The sequence below is a fragment of the Cornus florida genome, unplaced genomic scaffold (genome assembly GCF_030987335.1).
Source record: "Cornus florida cultivar Cherokee Brave unplaced genomic scaffold, ASM3098733v1 CherokeeBrave_3.0.0_Hap2_Chr05, whole genome shotgun sequence".
Taxonomy (NCBI): domain Eukaryota; kingdom Viridiplantae; phylum Streptophyta; class Magnoliopsida; order Cornales; family Cornaceae; genus Cornus; species Cornus florida.
In genome coordinates, this window is record NW_026775575.1 from 118,610,190 (window position 1) to 118,629,476 (window position 19,287).

General features: G+C 40.4%; 1 protein-coding gene across 2 annotated transcripts in view; it reads left to right on the plus strand.

The window, feature by feature from the left end:
• The window catches only part of LOC132309013 (rRNA (cytosine-C(5))-methyltransferase NOP2C), an 89,324-nt gene that overhangs the window by 13,597 nt on the left and 56,440 nt on the right, over positions 1-19,287 (plus strand). For both annotated transcript variants that reach the window (XM_059807368.1, XM_059807369.1), the window contains exons 3-4: positions 11,046-11,496; positions 12,821-12,968. In XM_059807368.1, coding sequence (XP_059663351.1) covers positions 11,046-11,496; positions 12,821-12,968 — 599 coding nt within the window. The remainder of the gene's footprint in view (positions 1-11,045; positions 11,497-12,820; positions 12,969-19,287) is intronic.

Here is a 19,287-nt window from a genome sequence, read left to right on the forward strand (position 1 = left end):
CAGGTTGTTTGCTTACAAGAAACCAAGCTGGCATCCATTTCTGACGGGGTGGTTAGGAGTTTGTGGGGAGGAAGGTTTGTGGAATGGGAGGCTTTGAATGCCATTGGTGCTTCGGGTGGGATCTTAATCATGTGGGACAGCAGATGGTTATCTGGAACGAACGTGTGGATGGGGAGATTTTTTGTGTCTTGTCTGTTTAATACGGAAGAGGACAATTTCAGATGGGTTTTTACTGGAGTCTATGGACCGGTTGTTGATGATGAGCGACCCATCTTTTGGGAGGAGCTTAGTCATGTCCAAGGATTGTGGTCTCTCCCTTGGTGTTTGGGAGGGGATTTCAACTCTGTCAGGTCCCCGTCAGAGAGGTCTACAGGGGGAAGAAGGTCATTGGAAATGGATCAATTTTCTGATTTTATTGATGAGTATCTTCTAGTTGACTTACCAATGGAAGGTGCAGCCTATACTTGGTTAAATGGCAGGGATCCAATCACTCTTTCAATACTGGATAGATTTTTAATTTCTAGGGAGTGGGAAGAGAAATTCCCAGATGTCATTCAAGCGGTGTTAGCAAAGGTCACCTCTGATCATGTTCCTTTGGTCTTGGATTGTGGGGGCTTGTGTTCTCGAAGATTCCCGTTTAGATTTGAGAATATGTGGCTGCAAGCGGAGGATTTCCAAAGGCAAGTCAGATATTGGTTGGAGGGAGTCACTGTTTTAGGTTTGCCCAGTTTCATAATAACAAAGAAGTTAAGAGCTCTCAAATTCGCTCTTAAGTAGTGGAACAAGGATGTTTTCGGGAATCTGGAATGGAGGAAGAACAGAGTCCTTACTGATTTTTCCGAGCTTAATCGTCTTGAGGAGGCGGGTGGGGATGTGGAGTCTCTACGTTCTAGGAGAGTCTCCTGTCAGGTGGTTCTTGCTGAGATTGCTAGTATGGAGGAGATCTCGTGGAGACAAAAATCTTGGGCTCTTTGGCTAAAAGAAGGAGATAGGAACACAAAATTCTTCCACAGATTAGCTAACGCTCATAGGAGGAGTAATCATATCGGAAGAATTCGAGTGGAAGGTGTGGCGCTGTGGAGAGAGGAGGAGGTGCGTAATGGGATTGCTTCTTTTTATTAGAAGCTTTATACCGAGCCATTAGTTTGGAGACCCAAACTTGATGGTCTCCATTTCGAGGCTATTTCTGAGCTGGATAGAGATAGGATTGAAAATCCTTTTACCGAAGAAGAAGTTCTAAAGGCTTTATCAAGGTGTAATGGGTACAAAGCTCCGGGCCTTATGGTTTTGCTATGCGTTTTTTGTTGGGAAGTTGGGCGATAGTAAAATATGAGGTAATGGGTACTTTTCAGGAGTTTCATTCTTTTGGTGTCTTTGAGAAGTCGCTTAATGCTTCATTTATTGCCTTTATCCCTAAGAAGGGAGGCGCTTCTGACATAAAGGATTTCCGTCCTATTAGTTTGGTGGGTTGTATTTACAAACTTATTGCTAAGGTGTTTGCTCTAAGGATGAGGGAAGTAATGGATGGGCTTATTTCGGACCCCCAGAATGCCTTTATTGGAGGACGACAAATTCTTGATTCAGTTCTTATTGCTGGCATATTTGTGGATTCTAGATTGTGAAGTGGTATTCCTGGAGTTTTATGCAAACTTGATATTGAGAAAGCATACAATCATGTGAACTGGAATTTCCTACTCTATTTGTTACAAAGAATGGGGTTTGGAAGCAAATGGAGGAAGTGGATCGAGGCTTGTCTTTCATCTGTTAAGTTTTCAATTCTTGTGAATGGCTCTCCCACTGGTTTCTTTGTTGCACCTGGGGTATAAGACAAGGTGATCCTTTGTCATCTTTCCTTTTTCTTGTTGTTATGGAGGGTTTAAGCAGACTTATGCGCAGGGCAGAGGACCTTGGCTATATTAAGGGATTCAGAGTGGGTAGAGATTTAGTCCATCAGATGGAGATTTCTCATTTACTTTTCGCAGACGATACCCTGGTTTTCTGTGATGTTGATGTGTCTCAACTTCGTTATCTAAGGTGCATCTTGACTTGTTTTGAGTCGGTCTCCGGGCTAAAGGTCAACGTGGCTAAGAGTGTGCTTGTCCTAGTAGGGAATGTTCAGGATATCTCCTCTTTAGCTGTAGTTCTTGGATACAGGGTGGGTTTTTTTCCCTATTCTTTATTTGGGATTGCCCCTAGGGGTCTCTTCAAGGATAGTGGGGAGTTGGGATTCAGTGATTGACAAGTATGCGAAGAGATTGGTAGGATGGAAAAAGTAATATTTGTCTAAGGGGGGTAAAGTTACTCTTATTAAGAGTACGTTATCGAGACTTCCCATTTATTTTCTTTCTATGTTCCAAATTCCTTGTTCCGTTGTGGATTGGATTGAAAAAATTCAAAGGGATTTCCTATGGGGAGGAAGGGGAGACGAGTTCAAGTATCACCTTGTCAGATGGGAGCAAGTTTGCAAGCCCGTGAAATTGGGTGGACTTGGCATAAGACGATTAGTTCCTTTCAATCAAGCCTCTTGGGTAAATGGTTATGGAGATTTGGGAAGGAAAGACACCGTCCTTGGCGCAGGTTAGTTTCCTGTCGGTTTGGGGAAGAATATGGAGGCTGGTCTACACATCCGGTTACTCTTGTGGGAGGAGTAGGGATGTGGAAGTCTATTCGAAGGGTTGGGACGCCTTTTTTTGCTTATATCAGATTCAAAGTTCATGATGGACGTCGCGTTCGGTTTTAGGAAGATCTTTGGTGTGGTGATCGACCACTATCTCGTACATTTCCTAGATTATTTAGTATTGCAGTTGATAAACACGCCTATGTAGCTAATTGTTATCGTCTTGATAGCAGTGGGATTATGTGGGATGTGCACTTTTGGTGCTCTTTTTAGGATTGGGAGATGGATGAGGTATGTGTTTTTCTGGATCTTTTGTATCGGCAGGAGGGTGGTGGCAGAGATAATGATGATTTGATTTGGGTTCCTTCTTCACATGGTCGTTTCGAAGTAAGATCCCTGTTCTTATGTCTGTCTAATTTTGTTAATCGTGATTTCCCGTGGAAAACTATTTGGCGGGCCATGGCTCCAACTAGGGTGGCTTTTGTTCTAATTCATGAGAGAGAGAGAATTCTGTATCTATATTCTGTGTATAACCCTTAAGTCAAATGAGGCTTATAAAAAGGAAAAGAGTTATAACCTAATTACACAATAATCCTAACTACTATGGGTAATTACATAATGACCCAACATAAATATATATATACATAAACATTCTAACACTCCCCCTCAAGCTGGAGAATATATATCAAATAATCCCAGCTTGGAATAGATAGTCCTTAACCGGTTATAACCCAGTGCTTTGGTAAACATATCAGCTAGTTGATCTTCAGACTTCACAAATGGAGTAGAGATGCTCCCACTTAATATTTTTCTTGAATGAAGTGACAATCAACCTCAATATGTTTGGTCCTCTTATGAAACACAGGATTTGATGCAATGTGAACAGCTGCTTGATTATTACATAACAATGGAGTATGAGCTTCAACTGTCAACCTAAGTTCTTTTAGAAAATGTTGTATCCATGTCAACTCACTAGTGGTATGGGCCATTGCCCTGTACTCAGCTTCAACACTAGATCGAGCTACCACCGTTTGTTTTTTACTTTTCCATGTAACAAGATTTCCTCCTACAAATGTACAGTAGCCTATAGTAGATCTCCTAGCTGAAGGAGAACCAGCCCAGTCAGCATCTGTAAAACCTTCCACCCTGAGATAACCATTTGATTTGTATAGTAACCCAAAAACTGGAGCTTGCTTGAGATATCGGATAATCCGAAGAACAGCAATCCAATGTGGCATTCTAGGAGCTCCCATGAACTGACTTACAACACTAACTGCATATGAAATATCAGGTCGAGTGATAGTGAGATAAATTAACTTCCCAACAAGGCGACGAAATCTGCCCTGGTCATTAAATAGATCACCCTCATCTGACACAAGTTTTGTATTTGAATCCATAGAAGCATCAACCGGACGACCACCTAACATACCCGTTTCTTCTAGCAAGTCCAACACATATTTTCTTTGAGATAAACTTATACTCTCCTTGGATCTAGCAACTTCAATACCTAAGAAGTACCTAAGTTTACCCAAGTCTTTAGTGTGGAATCAATTTTGCAGAAACAATTTCAACTTAGCAATGCCTTCAGAATCATCACCTGTGATCACAATATCATCTACATACACCACAAGAAAAATGAAGCCAGCTTTAGTGCACAGGTGAAATACTGAATGATCGGTCTGGCATCTGCTAAGACTAAATTCTAATGCCGCCTCAGAGAATTTTCCAAACCAAGCCCTTGGAGATTGTTTCAATCCATATAGGGCCTTTTTAAACCGACAAACAGTGTGACGATACTCCCCCTGAGCAACAAACCCAGGTGGTTGCTCCATATAAACTTCTTCAACCAGGTCACCAAGTAAGAAGACATTTACATTCAATTGAAACAATGGCCAGTTACAATTGACAGCAATGGAAATAAGAGCCCGAATAGAAGAAATCTTAGCAACAGGGGAAAAAGTCTCATCATAATCAACAACAAGGTCCCATGTGCGATTACGGTGAAAAGCATCCATTTCATCTACCATGGTTTGTCGCCAACCTGAATCAGAGAGTGCATCCTGCAAAGTCTTGGGAACAAAAGTAGCAGACACTTTGGATAAAATACAAGATAAAGAGGATGAAATATGACGGTAGGAGACAAAGTTAGAAATGGGATGTGTAGTAACACACGACCGAATACCTTTACGGAGAGCAATAGGCAAATCATCACGTAAAGGCGTCGGATCCGAAGACTCTGAAGGAGATGGAGGGAGCGAAGTAGGCGGTCGAGGTTGTCAAGTATAAACCTGCAATGGGACAATGGAGCGAGGAGGTGCGGAAGCAGGAAACAGAGAGGGAATCGTTGGCATAGGTGGCTCAGAGGTAATATCGAGAGTAGTAGAATCAGAAAAATATGGGAGACACTCAGAAAATGAGACATCAGCACTAGTGAAATAGCGTTGAAAATTAGGACTGTAACAACGATAGCCCTTCTGAGTGCAAGAATACCCAAGAAAAACACACTTAGTGGCACGAGGGTCGAGTATATCAAGACCGGGTCCGAGGTTATGGACATAACACACACATCCAAAGACCCGCGGAGTAATACTAAAAGATGCGGAGTCGGAAAATAGAACAAAATGAGGAGATTTACCTTTTAACACTGACGAGGGCATCCGATTAATAAGATGACATGCCGTAAGAACATCATCACTCTAAAACTGTTTCGGAACATGCATATGAAATAAAAGGGCACGACAGACTTCCTAAGAGATGACAATTTTTACGTTCAGCTACTCCGTTTTGTTGCGGAGTATAAGTACAAGATGATTGATGAATGATGCCTTTAGCATGAAAATAAGTCTCAAAAGGGTCCGAGAAATATTCTTTGGCATTGTCAGAACGTAAAACTTTAATGGAACACCCAAATTGAGTTTTTATTTCTTTGCGAAATATTTGGAAAATAGAGAACAACTCAGAACGATTTTTCATTAAAAACAACCAAGTCATTCGAGAATGATCATCCACAAAAGTCACAAAATAATGAAATCCATTAATAGAAATATGTTTTATTGGTCCCCATACATCTGAATGAACTAACTGAAAAGGACTAGCAACACGATTATTAGCTCTCGGTTTGAAAGATACATGACAATGCTTACTAAGCTGACATGTTTCACAAGACATGGACTCAATATGACTAAGACTAGGGACTTGACACTGCAAAACTGATAATGATGGGTGGCCGAGACGACAGTGCCACTGGAAAGGAGGCAAAGATGATTAAAGAGCCGTGGGAGATGGTGCAAGATTGAAGTAATACAAGCCACCTACTTCATGTCCCGTACCAATCGTCTTCTTCGTCTTGAGATCCTGAAAAAGACAACATGTGGGATAAAATGTAACGGAGCAGTTAAGAGATTTAGTAATTTTACTAATGGACAACAAATTAAAACGGAATTGAGGAACATATAACACAGAGGAAAGGGACATAGAAGAGGTAAGATGAATAGTTCCCAAACCCAAAACTTTAGTTGATGATCCATTAGCAAGAGTAACACTTTGAGAGGAAGGAACAGACTGAAAATCAGATAAGAGATGAGAACTACCAGTCATGTGATCGGATGCGCTAGAATCAAGAATCCAGGGACTCTGACTAGAGGACAAAAGACATGCAGGGGCACTAACTGATTGGGCAAAGTGCACCATGGAAGATGAGGTGGAAGGCCGTTGTTGAGACAGAAACTGAGCATACTCATTGCGGGGAATCGTGACCATAGCGGTCTCAACAGCCACATTTGGAGCAGTGGGTGTGGCAGAAAAAGAAGAATCCCCGTCATTAGAAGTCACTTGATGTGCATAAGAAGAATGTGGCGGTTTCCCATGAAGATGCCAACAGTAATTGAAAGTGTGATTAGTAAGACCGCAGTGAGTGCAAAGTTTTGAGTCTTTGCCTCTGCCACGACCACGACCACGACCACGACCACGGCCGCGCCCACGCGTAAAACAACCACCACCGCCACGAGAAGACTGAAAGCCACCCTAGTTCACAACTAAGGCAGAACGTTCACTGCTAAGAGGAGTAGTGACACCACTTGAAGCACCCCCTGAAGCGCCACTAGATAAAGTTGCACGCTGGAGTCTTGATAACATATTAGGAAGAGAGGGAAGTGCAGGGCTACCCAAAATCTGTGCTCGAACAGGTTCATACTCTTGTGACAATCCTGTGAGAATCTTAACAACATTAAAATCCTCACGTTGCATGTTTTTCACATCAGAGGTGATGGGTTGATACAAGTTCATTTCTTCACAAAGTCCCATTGCCCATGAGAGTTATTCTTCTAAACTGTGAGTCCCTTGCTGGAGGTCAAAAAATTGTCTACCCACCTCCTTGGCAGTGTCCAGATATAAGAAGTTGGAGCTAATATGCGGTTCAATACAATTCAGCATTAAGGAGATGATTTGAGCATCCCTTTGTTCCCATAAACTGAAATCAGCATCACTGTCTTTGGGTTTATCCTTAACCAAATGAGTGCCAAAGCCTTTGGCTTTCAGGAAAATGGCTACTGACTTGCCCATAAAATGTAATTTTTGCCATTAAGCTTGACTGAAGTCATGGGAGGATTGAAGGAGGTAGAAGAAAACAGGTCTGAACTGCCAGCCATGGAGAAGATAATAAAAAACGAACCTGAAAAAAAAATTACAGAATCTGTATTCTGGCCGGATCTGGGCAACCGGGTCGGATCTGGGCGAACTAGGTTGGATCAAAATCAGGTCTCTGCTATCCCGGTTTTAGTAAACCAGGGTTGGAATAGCATAACCGCATAGCCAAACACGGCTGTTCTTCTTCACAACCCCACTGACAGACACCGGCAAGCATGCACCGGCTACGGCAACCCAATCACAAGTAGCGGCCGACTCAATAATCAGCGACACCACACCGAATCAGAACCTCTGCAACTTCCGACCAAGAGAAAAGACGAATCAATGAAGCCTCACCTCTGGAAATAACGACGGTGGATGTCGGCGAGCTTGCTGACGACCAAAGTGGCAACAACACGAGCAGCCAAAGGGGCTTCAGATCTGACGATGACGAATGAGGCTTCAGATCTGAGGACGACGACGAATGAGGTTCTCAACCTACCGGCGACCGAAACTTGCGGCAAAGACACCAACACCACACTCGCGATTCCGATCGCGATTCCAATCTCATACAAGAACAACATAATTGTCGTTTCCCACACCCATGAATTCATATAGCTCTGATACCATGTTCTAATTCATGAGAGAGAGAGAGAGAGAATTCTGTATCTATATTTTGTGTATAACCCTTAAGCCGAATGAGGCTTATATAAAGGAAAAGAGTTATAATCTAATCACACAATGTTACTTAATTACACTATAATCCTAACTACTATGGGTAATTACATAATGACCCAACATAAATATATATATACATAAACATTCTAACAACTTTCTTTGTTTGGACCGTTGTTTGGGGAAAGATTTTGACAATTGATAGTTTGAGGAAAAGGGGCAATTGTATTGTTAATTGGTGTTGTCTATGCAAGAAAGATGGGGAGTCTGCTGATCACCTCCTTATGCATTGCCCTGTGGCGAATGACTGTTGGAATCTTATTTTTGGATTGTTTGGCATGTGTTGGGTAATGCCACGATCTACTAAGGAATTGATTCATGTATGGAGAGGATGTCGTGTGAAAAGGGATGTACGTGATTTTTGGAGAGTTGTCCCACATTGTGTTTGATGGTGCATTTGGAAGGAGAGAAATAGTAGAATGTTTGAAGAGAAAGAGTCGTCTACGGCAGTGGTGAAACTTCACATTCTTCATTCTCTTTTCAATTATGTGAAGAGGAGCTCTTGCTCTTCTTCTCATGGTTTAATTAATTTTTTGGATTCTTTGGGACCTTAGTCCCGGTTCCATTTCTGTATAAGGGACGCGTTCCCCTTTTGAACGCCTTTTTTATGTTATTATTACTTATAAAAAATAAATAAATAAAAAACACTACAGTCACCTATCCCTCCCCCCCCAGTAGCCGCCACAACACTAACTGGAAAATGCCGTCATCGACGCACTTTTCCTGATCTATTTTATGACACTATATTCCGGTGAATAGTCATGGTGGTCGCCGGAAATCTAGGCTCAAGAACCACAATTTGTGGCGCCACAACCACCATCCTCACCCTCACAACCATCACAACCATGCCCAAGGTCTCACGATCGTCGGCGGCGAGTTTGATACGATGGAAGCAACTTGGTTCATGTCCGCAGCGCGGCTTAGATGACGAAACGACAGTGTGGTTCACGTCAGCGGGTGGCTCAATATTCAACATAAACTTTAAAAGGGGCAATTGTCTTGTTAATTGGTGTTGTTTGTGCAAACAAGATGGTGAGTCAGTTGCTCACATTCTAATACATTGTCCTATAGCGAGGGATTGTTGGAATCTTATCTTTTGTCTGTTTGATATGCATTGGGTTATGCCTTGTTATCCTAAGGATTTGATTTGTATATGGAGAGGATGCCGTGTGAGTAGTGTTGTTTGCGATTATTGGAGAGTTGTACCACATTGTGTTTGGTGGTGCATTTGGAAGGAGAGGAATGTAGAATGTTCGAAGGGAAAGAATCGTCCACAGCGAGTCTAAAACTTCACATCATACGCTCTCTTTTTAGTTATGTGAAGAGGAGGTCCTGTTCTTCTTCCGAAGATTTAATTATTTTTTTGGCTTCTTTGGGATCTTAATCCCTAGTGCCACTTTTGTATAAGGGATGCGTTCCCTTCTTGAACGCCTTTTTTATTTCAATTATTACTTATCAAAAAAAAATTACGTAGTTGGTACCAAGTCGACTTCCATTTGCAACCTTACACTCGTTAATGGGTTTATTTTCTGTTCTGAAACCAAGTTCATTCCATTTGACCACATCAAACTCGATTCATTTATTTTACTTCTTACTAAATTTGTACTTCTCCCTTCTTCCGTTAGCCTACAGTTTGTTTTTGAACTTTGAAGGCCTTTTGGTATGCTAGAAATGAAAAAAAAGGTTGGAAAGGGCGAAACCATCTTTTTCCTTCTCCTCTTCTTCCTCTTCTTCTTCTTCTTATATATATATATTATATAAGTAGACCATGTAAGAACTTTTTCTTGTTTAGTTTAATTTCTTTATTCTTTCAAAGTCATATGACATCTGTATGGCATATTAATAATTTTTACTGGTAAATATCATGTAGAGGAATTGTATTTAGAAGAAAATTGTTCTGGATGTATGATAAAATAATTAGCAGTACTAACTAGAAATATTAAATAATATCCTTGTATGATGATTTGAAATTCTCAGAAAGTCTTAAAGGATGACATACGAGTCAAGGAAGCATGGCATAACCTTGTGTCACATCCGTCCCGTAGGCATGAACCAAATGATTGGTTTAGGAAAGCAAGGTTTTCTTTTGTGTGCGGTTCTGAAATTGGTAGCTGTAAGGGTGGGCGTTGAAGCAGCAGTTATGACTCGGTTTATTACCTTTCTTTTCATTTATGCACACATGAACACCTGCTGGAATGGCTTTCCTAAATAAGGCAAACAATAGGAAAATTTTAACGATTATCAAATTACAGAAAAAAGTGCAGTTTGATGTCCACTTCAATTCCCAACCATCAAAACAGTACTCCTGATGATTTCAAGCGCAAATTGGAAATTTTGGGTTAGCCACATCTTGTCTAAAATCTAAATGGAAAGAGATGGGACTCTATCTAATAAGTAAGAGAAGAGGGCTCTATCTTGCACGGACAGCATCCTTTTGAAGTTTGGATCAAGGAAAATTTGTTTTCTTGAGAGTAGTGTTCTTGAGATTACAAGACCAAAGTAGTTTCTCAAACGTTTTGGTAACCTGTTCTTTGTTGCTGTGACATCTCTCTCTCTCTCTCTCTCTCTCTCTCTGCACATATATATATATATATATGGTCTGGGTGTGGGGTCAAACCTCAAGCTAAGATAAAAAATGTTGAGAGTTTGCTGCTGTTAATCTTCCTACTTTCCTTTTACATCTCATTGCTATATAAAGTCTCCCTGTTTGCTTCTTTGGACGGCTTTATATTATTCTGACCCTTGCTAACATGATGTGAGTTTCGTGACTTGAGTTTTGACAGTTTATATTTATATTACTGTTAGCTATATATATTAAACATGTTTATGCAGCTACATACTATCTGTTATGTACTTGAGCATTGTTAGGTTCATCTTATGAAATGTTTAACTGCCATCCTATTCTACTTTATTTGCATGCATATTAGTCCTTGTCATCTGATTCATTATGCATCCATCTTCTTAGCGTCTAATGTCTGAATGCTGCATGTAGGAGATATTATTTGACATCTTTTCCCTGTCAATGTAGTCTTTCTCCTGATTTACACTTATCTGCCCGTTTTCTGCTTAGTTGTCCATCTTGTTACTCTTGTATTCGTGTGAATACCATCAAGACAACCAGTGATGCTGTTATTGAGAAGCTATTGAGAACTCTACCGAAAACTGGGTTACGAGATGCTATTGACAGCATGCACAAGTGCAAAAGTGATGCCAATGTTAAAGTTAATAATATGCTCCAGAAGCAGAAAAGTCTTGTGGAAGAATCTAATATCCCCAAGAACTTTGATGACTGTAGCAATGCAGCCTTAGAATTTTCCAAAAGTGAAGATGCCCTTAAGGCAGGCTTACAAAATGGAGACATTTCTAAGTGTCAGTTACCTGGGCTAGACTATGTTGTGTTTGTGAGAGGTTCAGGACCACATGCTATTGAATATAATTATGCACAAGATAGAAATCCAAAGGAGCCTAAGGAGGTAATTGTGAGTCGGAAATGTGCCGAAGCTGTTCTACGTGGTGCTCAGGTTAGCACACTCTTGTATTGCCTATGCGCTTAACTTCCTCTATCAAGATTTATTCTTTGCAATCTAAACCCCTGGAGTTTACATTTTTTTTTTTCCTTTCCAGATTACACATTCTTTTCTTTTTAACTCCTTAAGTTTTTCAGCTTCTCACACGTGACTAAACTAAACTATGTTGGTGTCAGATTATTCTTCCTGCACTTCTGCTTTTATTTTTATTTTCCTATTCCTTATGATTATTTCTTTCACAGTAGCTTCCTCAAATATTTTTTTTTCCTAGTTGGTACTCACACACACATGCCTCCATTGAGGCTCGAACCCCTGACCTCTCTTTGAGAAGTAGGAGCTTGGTACCGCTAGGCCACAGGCCTGTTGGTGCTTCCTCAAATATTAGTGTTTCCTTTTCACACACAAGGAATTTGCTTTTTCTTTTTAATGTTTCATGCAGAAGGAATTGCTCACTGTAAGGTGCTGATCCAATTCAACACGAGGCTCCGTTTGTTTGGATGTAAAATATTTTTCAGAAATATTTGTTTATTTTATGGTGTTTGGTTGTCGTAACATATTTATGAAGAAAAAAAATATTAAAACCTAACAAAAATAACTTACCCATCAATTTTCAGCCAGTTATTTTACACGCCCCGCCCGATGGACTCGACCTCAATCTCGACCTAGAGCTTTGCCAAACACCGAAAAGTAAAAGCAAAAAAAATATTTTACCTGAAAAAGGAAAATATTTTACGTCGAAACAAACAGAGCCTTAATTATAAATGAATTAAGTGTTTATCCATTTAAGTGCATTTGATAACGCATTTTGAATCTTACTTAAAATGAGGTAAAATTTTAAGTTTCTTAAATCTTCAGCACTTAAAATTCAGCTTTTAAAATTTCCAGTTTTATCAAACAGCTAAGGCTTCATTATTTTCTTTTTTTCCTACCGAAAACTGTAGGGCTTCTCAAAGATTTGTTATTATTCTGTTAAACTTGGAAGTTCTCACGTAGGCAACAATTTGAAATTTCAGAATGCTGAAGTGATATGATTATTACATGCAGTTTAATTCTTATAGATAAGAAAATGCTTTCATTTTAATTTTTGCCCACTCGATAATTATTACCTATATATATATATATATATATATATTTCATGTTATTTCTTGAAGAGGGGGTTTGGGGAGGGGGAGAATGTGGGATAGTCTATAGGAGGTGTATGTCTTTTACAAATGTAGTTTTAGATCATGTTATTAGGTCAATATAATTTTTTCTTATGCCTAACAAGCGTGATGACTGGACATTGTGCTTCTGTTTCCTTATGGTAGTTTTTATGTAGGTGTATGTTCCTGGTGTATTGGCTTGCAGTGGTCATGTTGAAAAAGGGGATGTAGTGGCAGTTTCAGTTGCTGTGGAGCAGCCTGGTCCTGATGGTGGATGGGGTATTGGTATAACACGTGGGACTGTTCTACAGGGTTTGCAGACAGGCAAGAAACTTATAGTTTTCTGCAGTCACTTATTAGACTGAATGTTCTTTAGTATAAATTGTTGAATCATTTTGTCTCTCGAGTCCTTGATTCTTATCAAGTGTTACATAAAAAATAACCACAGGAGTGTGATAGTTCATTTATTGAATGTGTTGCTTTATTAACATTAAATCTCAGTGCACTGTGTCCAAAAAGGGTTGATTGTGATAGAAATTTACTCTGTTGAAAGGAGTTGATTAGATGTGGAGTAAACTAGGTAAAAGTTAATTAAATCTGCAGCCACCCCCACCATAGAAAAAGAAAAAGAAAAGATGATGTGCATTCTGGCTTCGTTGAGACCGAGTGAAAAGTGTAGCCCACTGATAACATTGTGTTCAAATTGAACATTGGTATCCTCTTTTGCACGAGCAGTCAGTAATTAAGTGTGCGTGCCTGATTCATGTTCACAGTAAATAATTTGATCTATCAAGCTTGATAGATACTTGTGGTTCCTGGAATAGGTGATGGAAGAGAGGAGAGAGGAGAGAGATAGAGGTGAAGCATTGGCTGAGAAAAGAAGATAATAATTTGGGAATTTTTTTCACCGCACTATAATGGTGTCCTATTGTGTATTTATAGTTACAACAATAAGAGAGAGATATTATCTCAACAAACTTATTTGTTTGTTGTTACAACAATAAGAGAGAGATGGAGAGATTCTCTCAACAAACTTATTTGTATGTTATTGGTTCGTTACAAAGATTGGATTACCCTTTGATCTGATTTTCTGATTGATTGAATATATCATTAGTTAATCTCTTAACACCCCCTTCAAGATGATGATGTAGCAAGGATGAACCAACAACTTGTCTCTTAGGATTTGAAACCGGGGTACCGATAGAGCTTTGGTGAAGAAATCTGCTTTTTTGGTCAGCACTTGGAACAAACACGTTTTTTTTAAAGAGCCACATAAAACAATTTCCCTTAAGAAGTGATAGTCAATCTCAATATGTTCGGTTTTGGCATGAAGAACTGGGTTGGAGGCTAAGTATGTAGCACTGATATTGTTGAATGAAGGATTGGAGGATGGTGTAATGGATTTTGTAACTCCCGAAGAAAGTTTGTTAGCCACTTGATATTAGTTGCTCTGTGTGCTAATGCCCTATATTCTGATTCAACACTTGATGTAGAAACATTGGTTTGCTTCTTAGTGGCCTAAACGATGAGGATAGGATCATAGGACCAAAGTAAACACGAAAGCCAGTAAGAAAATCCCCTCAGATGTTCATCACGAGATTTAACAAGATGCATGTCAAAATGAGGAGTGTTCTTGATGTACCAAAGAATAATTTTAACGACAACTAAGTGAGACTCATGTGGCTGATGTATGAATTGGCAAACCTGATTCACGCATAATTTTTCTGTGGCACTAGTAATGATATATTGGACAAATCAAAGGGTAATACAATCTTTGTAACAAACCTATAACAAACAAATAAGTTTGTTGAGAGAATCTCATATAAGTTTGTTGAGAGAATCTCTCCATCTCTCTTATTGTCGTAACAAACAAACAACGGATAAGTTTGTTGAGAGAATCTCTCTCTCTTATTGTTATAACTATAAATACACAATAGGACACCATCATAGTTTGGTGAAAATTTTCCCAAAATTAATTTTCTTTTTCTCATCTAATCTCAGTTTCTAACTGTAACAAAAAGCTTGTTACGACAAAGGCAGCAAGCCAAGAACAAGCAAGAATCACGACAAAAAGTAAACAGGCCGCACACAAATAACACAAAGATTTACGTAGTTTGTGGCAAATCCTCCTCCACAGTGAAGATCTAGCGAAAGATTTCACTATGCAAAAATATCGAGATTTCTAGTTTCAGTCCCCAAACCCTAGCTCTTGCTTTCACTCTCTTTCTTGCGATTTTCAGTGTTCTTTCCTTACCCACTCCAAACCCTAATGTTGACCCTATTTAGTACTCATTTCAAATGAAGCATTTACTTTGACAGGGAAGGATGATGAAGAATTGTATAGGAAGGAAAAAATTGACCCTATTTAGCCTCTAATTCAAATCACAATAGAGTACTAAACAGGGTCTATGTCCTAGTCAAGTAAATGCTTTTGAATTAGAGGCTACATTGTGTAGGAAGTTTAATGAAGAACTAAAATTAAACATTGATAAGCTAGAAATAAATTTTAAGAGAACAAATAACGCAAGTGTAAAACTTAAACAAGACTCAAAGGACAAAGTTGAAAAATCTTCTAAAGAAAAAGTTATCCGTAGGAAGTCTAGTGAAGCTAGAAAGTTAGATCCCTCTAAGAATGTTCCCATGTGTCATTATTGTTGTAAAAAAGGTCAAATTAAATTTAAATGCTCTAATGCTACGTTTGGTGTGCAGGATTGGAATGTCCATTCCAATCATTCCTTTGTTTGGTATACAATTTAAAGTGGGAATGGCCATTCCATTAGAATGAAAATCCATTCCACAACTTAACTTATGAAATGGCCTTTCCATTCCCAAGTAATTTATTTTAAAAAATCGACTTCCCAAAAAACACTCATATTTCAAGTCCAAAAACCATTACCTTCCACCACAACCATCTTCGCCTTTCACTACCACCACCACCACCACCACCGCCTTCCACCACCACCACCGCCATCGACTTTCACCACCACCACCACTTTCCACCACCACCACCACCACCACCACCGTCACCGCCTTTCACTACCGCTACTGCCACCGTTTGCCGCAACCACCACCGCCGCCGCCTTTCACCACCGCTACCGCCACCACCTTCTACGACCACCACTGCCATTGCCTTTCACCACCTTCCACCACCGCCGCCGCCGCCATCGCCTTTCACCATTGCCACCCCTTCCACCACCACCACCGCCATTGCTACCGCCTTTCACCACCACCACCACCTTCCACCACCGCCACCGCCACCGCCACCGCCACCGCCACAGCCTTACACCACCACCACCACCGCCGCCTTCCTCCACCACCACCACCGCCGCCTTCCACAACCACCACCACCACCGCCACCTTCTACCTCTGCCACCACCACCTTCCACCTCCGCCACCACCTTCCAGCACCGCCACCGCCACCACCTTTGACCACCACCACCACCACCACCATAGTCACACCACTATTTCCTTCCACCACAACCACAACATTACTGCCATTGCCTTCCACCAACACCACTGCCACCTTCCACCACCACTACTGCCACCACTTTCCACCGTTGCCACTACCGTCGCCTTCCAACACCACCATTTACACTACTACCGCTTTCCACCATCCACCACCGCCACTGCCACCATTTATTTTTAAAAAATTATTAGAAAATGTCATTTTGTTAATTTAATTTATTTGTTACTAAGAGGAATATTTTGGAGAATTCAATTAGAAATTTATTCTATTCTAAATTTTAAATTGGTTCAACCAAACACTAGAATGGTTATTATCATTCAATTCCTACACATTTCATATTTACAACCAAACAATAGAATGAGAATGACCATTCCATTCCATTCCCATTCTCATTCCATTCCCACTTGCATTCCATTCCATTCCTGCACACCAAATGTAGCGAATTAATTACTTTACGGAAAAAAAAGAAAACACGAGAAATTCTCTCTAAGAATAGCAAACAGTAAATTCAGACTAAACTCGGCCACTTGTTTACTACCAGTATCCACGCGATGAAATTAGGAACATGAACAAAATATTATCCAATGCCATAGAAATATTATGCGTATGGCTGCTTATTTGAGTAAGAAGAGGCCTTCAACAAAGAAATTGTGAACTGCCCCCAAGCATTTAGTGTTTTAGCTAAATTAACTTAATTAAACACTTAATGATCAATAAGATTCAACCAATGACAAAACTAATTTCAAAATTCAAACAAAAGCATACAAACTCATCTACTTTCTCAAATTATATCACATCACCAAAGAAACATACAATTTTTTTTTTATTGTAACTTAATAAGCATGCTAACCAATATCCATAAAGTACTATTGAAACCATAGAATTGAGTGCGTTCAGACAATTTTGCAGCTCTCCAGGTGCATGAGCCTGCCAGAATATTTGACTCTTTGACGGGTACACAAATATGCTGCATGTTGGTGTACTTTCGAAATGTTGCCAAAATTAGGTTTAGAACTGTTAACAACCATCTACTCTAAAAGTTTAAGCTATTAGAGAGGGTGTAATTTTAATATTTAAATCTTTCAATACGCTCCCTCATGTGTGACGTTCTTTTTTTTTTTTTTTGTTTTTTTGATAATTAAGCAAATTCATTCAAAATAAGTTCAAAAGGGGAACGTGTCCCAAAAACAACGAAGGGATCCTATGGTCCCAGAGAAGAAATAAAATCAATCATCTCCTTCAACGAGGAACAAAGCCTACCTGAACCTCAAAAACATAAAGATGTAATAAAAGCTGACTTAAGAACAACAATCGAGGATTCCTTTCCTTTATAGGATCTATTATTCTGCTCCCTCCACAAACACCACCATAAACACAATGGCGCCATCCTCCAAAACCCACAAGCATGGCCTCCCATATAACACCCTCTCCAAGCCTCCATCAATCCTCTCGTAGATCGAGGCATAGCCCATGAAACCCCAAACAGTCCTAGCAAAAGACACCAACAATCCAAAGCCACTGGAGAATGCTTAAGAAGGTTATCCACCGATTCCCCATTACACTTACACGTACAACACCAGTTAACTGTGATTTGTCTTCGCCTCCTCAAATTATCAAGCGTCAAGATCTTGCCCCACACCACTGTCTAAGTAAAGAATGCCACTTTGAGCGGCACCTTAGATCTCGACACTATTTCCCACGGAAACATAATCCCTGTAGTATTTGAGAGGCATCGGAAAAATGATTTCACTTCAAACGATCCTCGAGAAGCAAGCAGCCAAACAAGCGAAACTCTATTTCCGCTACGGATCTCAAACAGATATAAATGATCTAACAACCCGCAAATGTCGTCCAACTCCCAATCCTGAAACGCTCGCACAAACCGTACATCGCAAGTCAGCCTCCCGCTATTAAGCCGATAGCAATCATCAACCGAGGCATACCTATCAATAGCAATCCTAAACAATCTGGGAAATGAACAAGCAAGGGTACAATCACCACACCAAAGGTCTTCCCAAAACCTCACGTCCCTACCATCCTGAACTCTAAATCTGATGTGTTTGGAGAACTCATTCCATCCTTTCCTAATGGCTTTCCAAACTCCGACACCAACCTATGACGTTCCACTCTGAATCTCCACAACCACTTACCAAGGAGAGCCCTGTTAAATGGCACCAACCTCCTTATCCCTAGACCTCCGGTCTAAATCGGCCCACAAACCTGCTCCCAACGAACAAGATGATGCTTAAATTCTCCTTGTAATCCATCCCATAGAAAATTCCTCTGAAGCCTCTCTATCGAACTAGCAACCACATATGGAATCTGGAATAGGGATAAAAAATAAGTAGGGAGACTTGACAGCGTGCTTTTCAAAAGAGTGACCTTCCCTCCTTTCGATAAGTACTACTTCTTCCACCCTGCAAGTCTCCTCTGAATCCTCTCCACCACCGGATCCCAAACACTCACAGTCCTCGAAGAAACTTCCAAAGGTAACCCCAAGTATGTAATCAGAAAGCTACTAATTCCACATCCAAGCACAGAGGCTAACTCACCAATATTCTGCACTTCCCCCACTCCTACATTCACTTTCAAGCTTGAAATCGCCTGAAAACAAATTAGCACCGATCTCAAGTACCTCATCTGGACACCTCAGCCTCACAAAATACCAACGTGTCATCCGCAAACAATAAATGAGATATCTCCATATGATGAGCATCACCCCCACCCACCATGAACCTCTTAATAAAACCCAACTCCACCGCCCTCCCCATCAACCTACTAAGAGCCTTCGTAACAATAATGAACAAAAAAGGAGACAAAGGATCCCCTTGGCGCAAACCTCTCCAGCTACCAAAAAAACCAGTCGGAGACCCATTAACCATCACCGAAAATCTGGCTGAAGATATGCAGGCCTCAATCGACCTTCTCCACTTATCCCCAAAACCCATTCAGTCCATCAAATACAACAAGAACTTCCAGCTCACATGATCACAAGCTTTCTCAACATCAAGCTTACAAAGAACCCCTGGGATGCCACTCTTTAGCCTCGTATCCACACATTCATTAGCGATAAGAGCTGAATCAAGAATCTGACGCCCACCTATAAAGGCGTTTTGAGACTCCGAAATGATATCGTCCAGAACACCCCTCAACCTTAATGTTAGAACTTTAGCTATT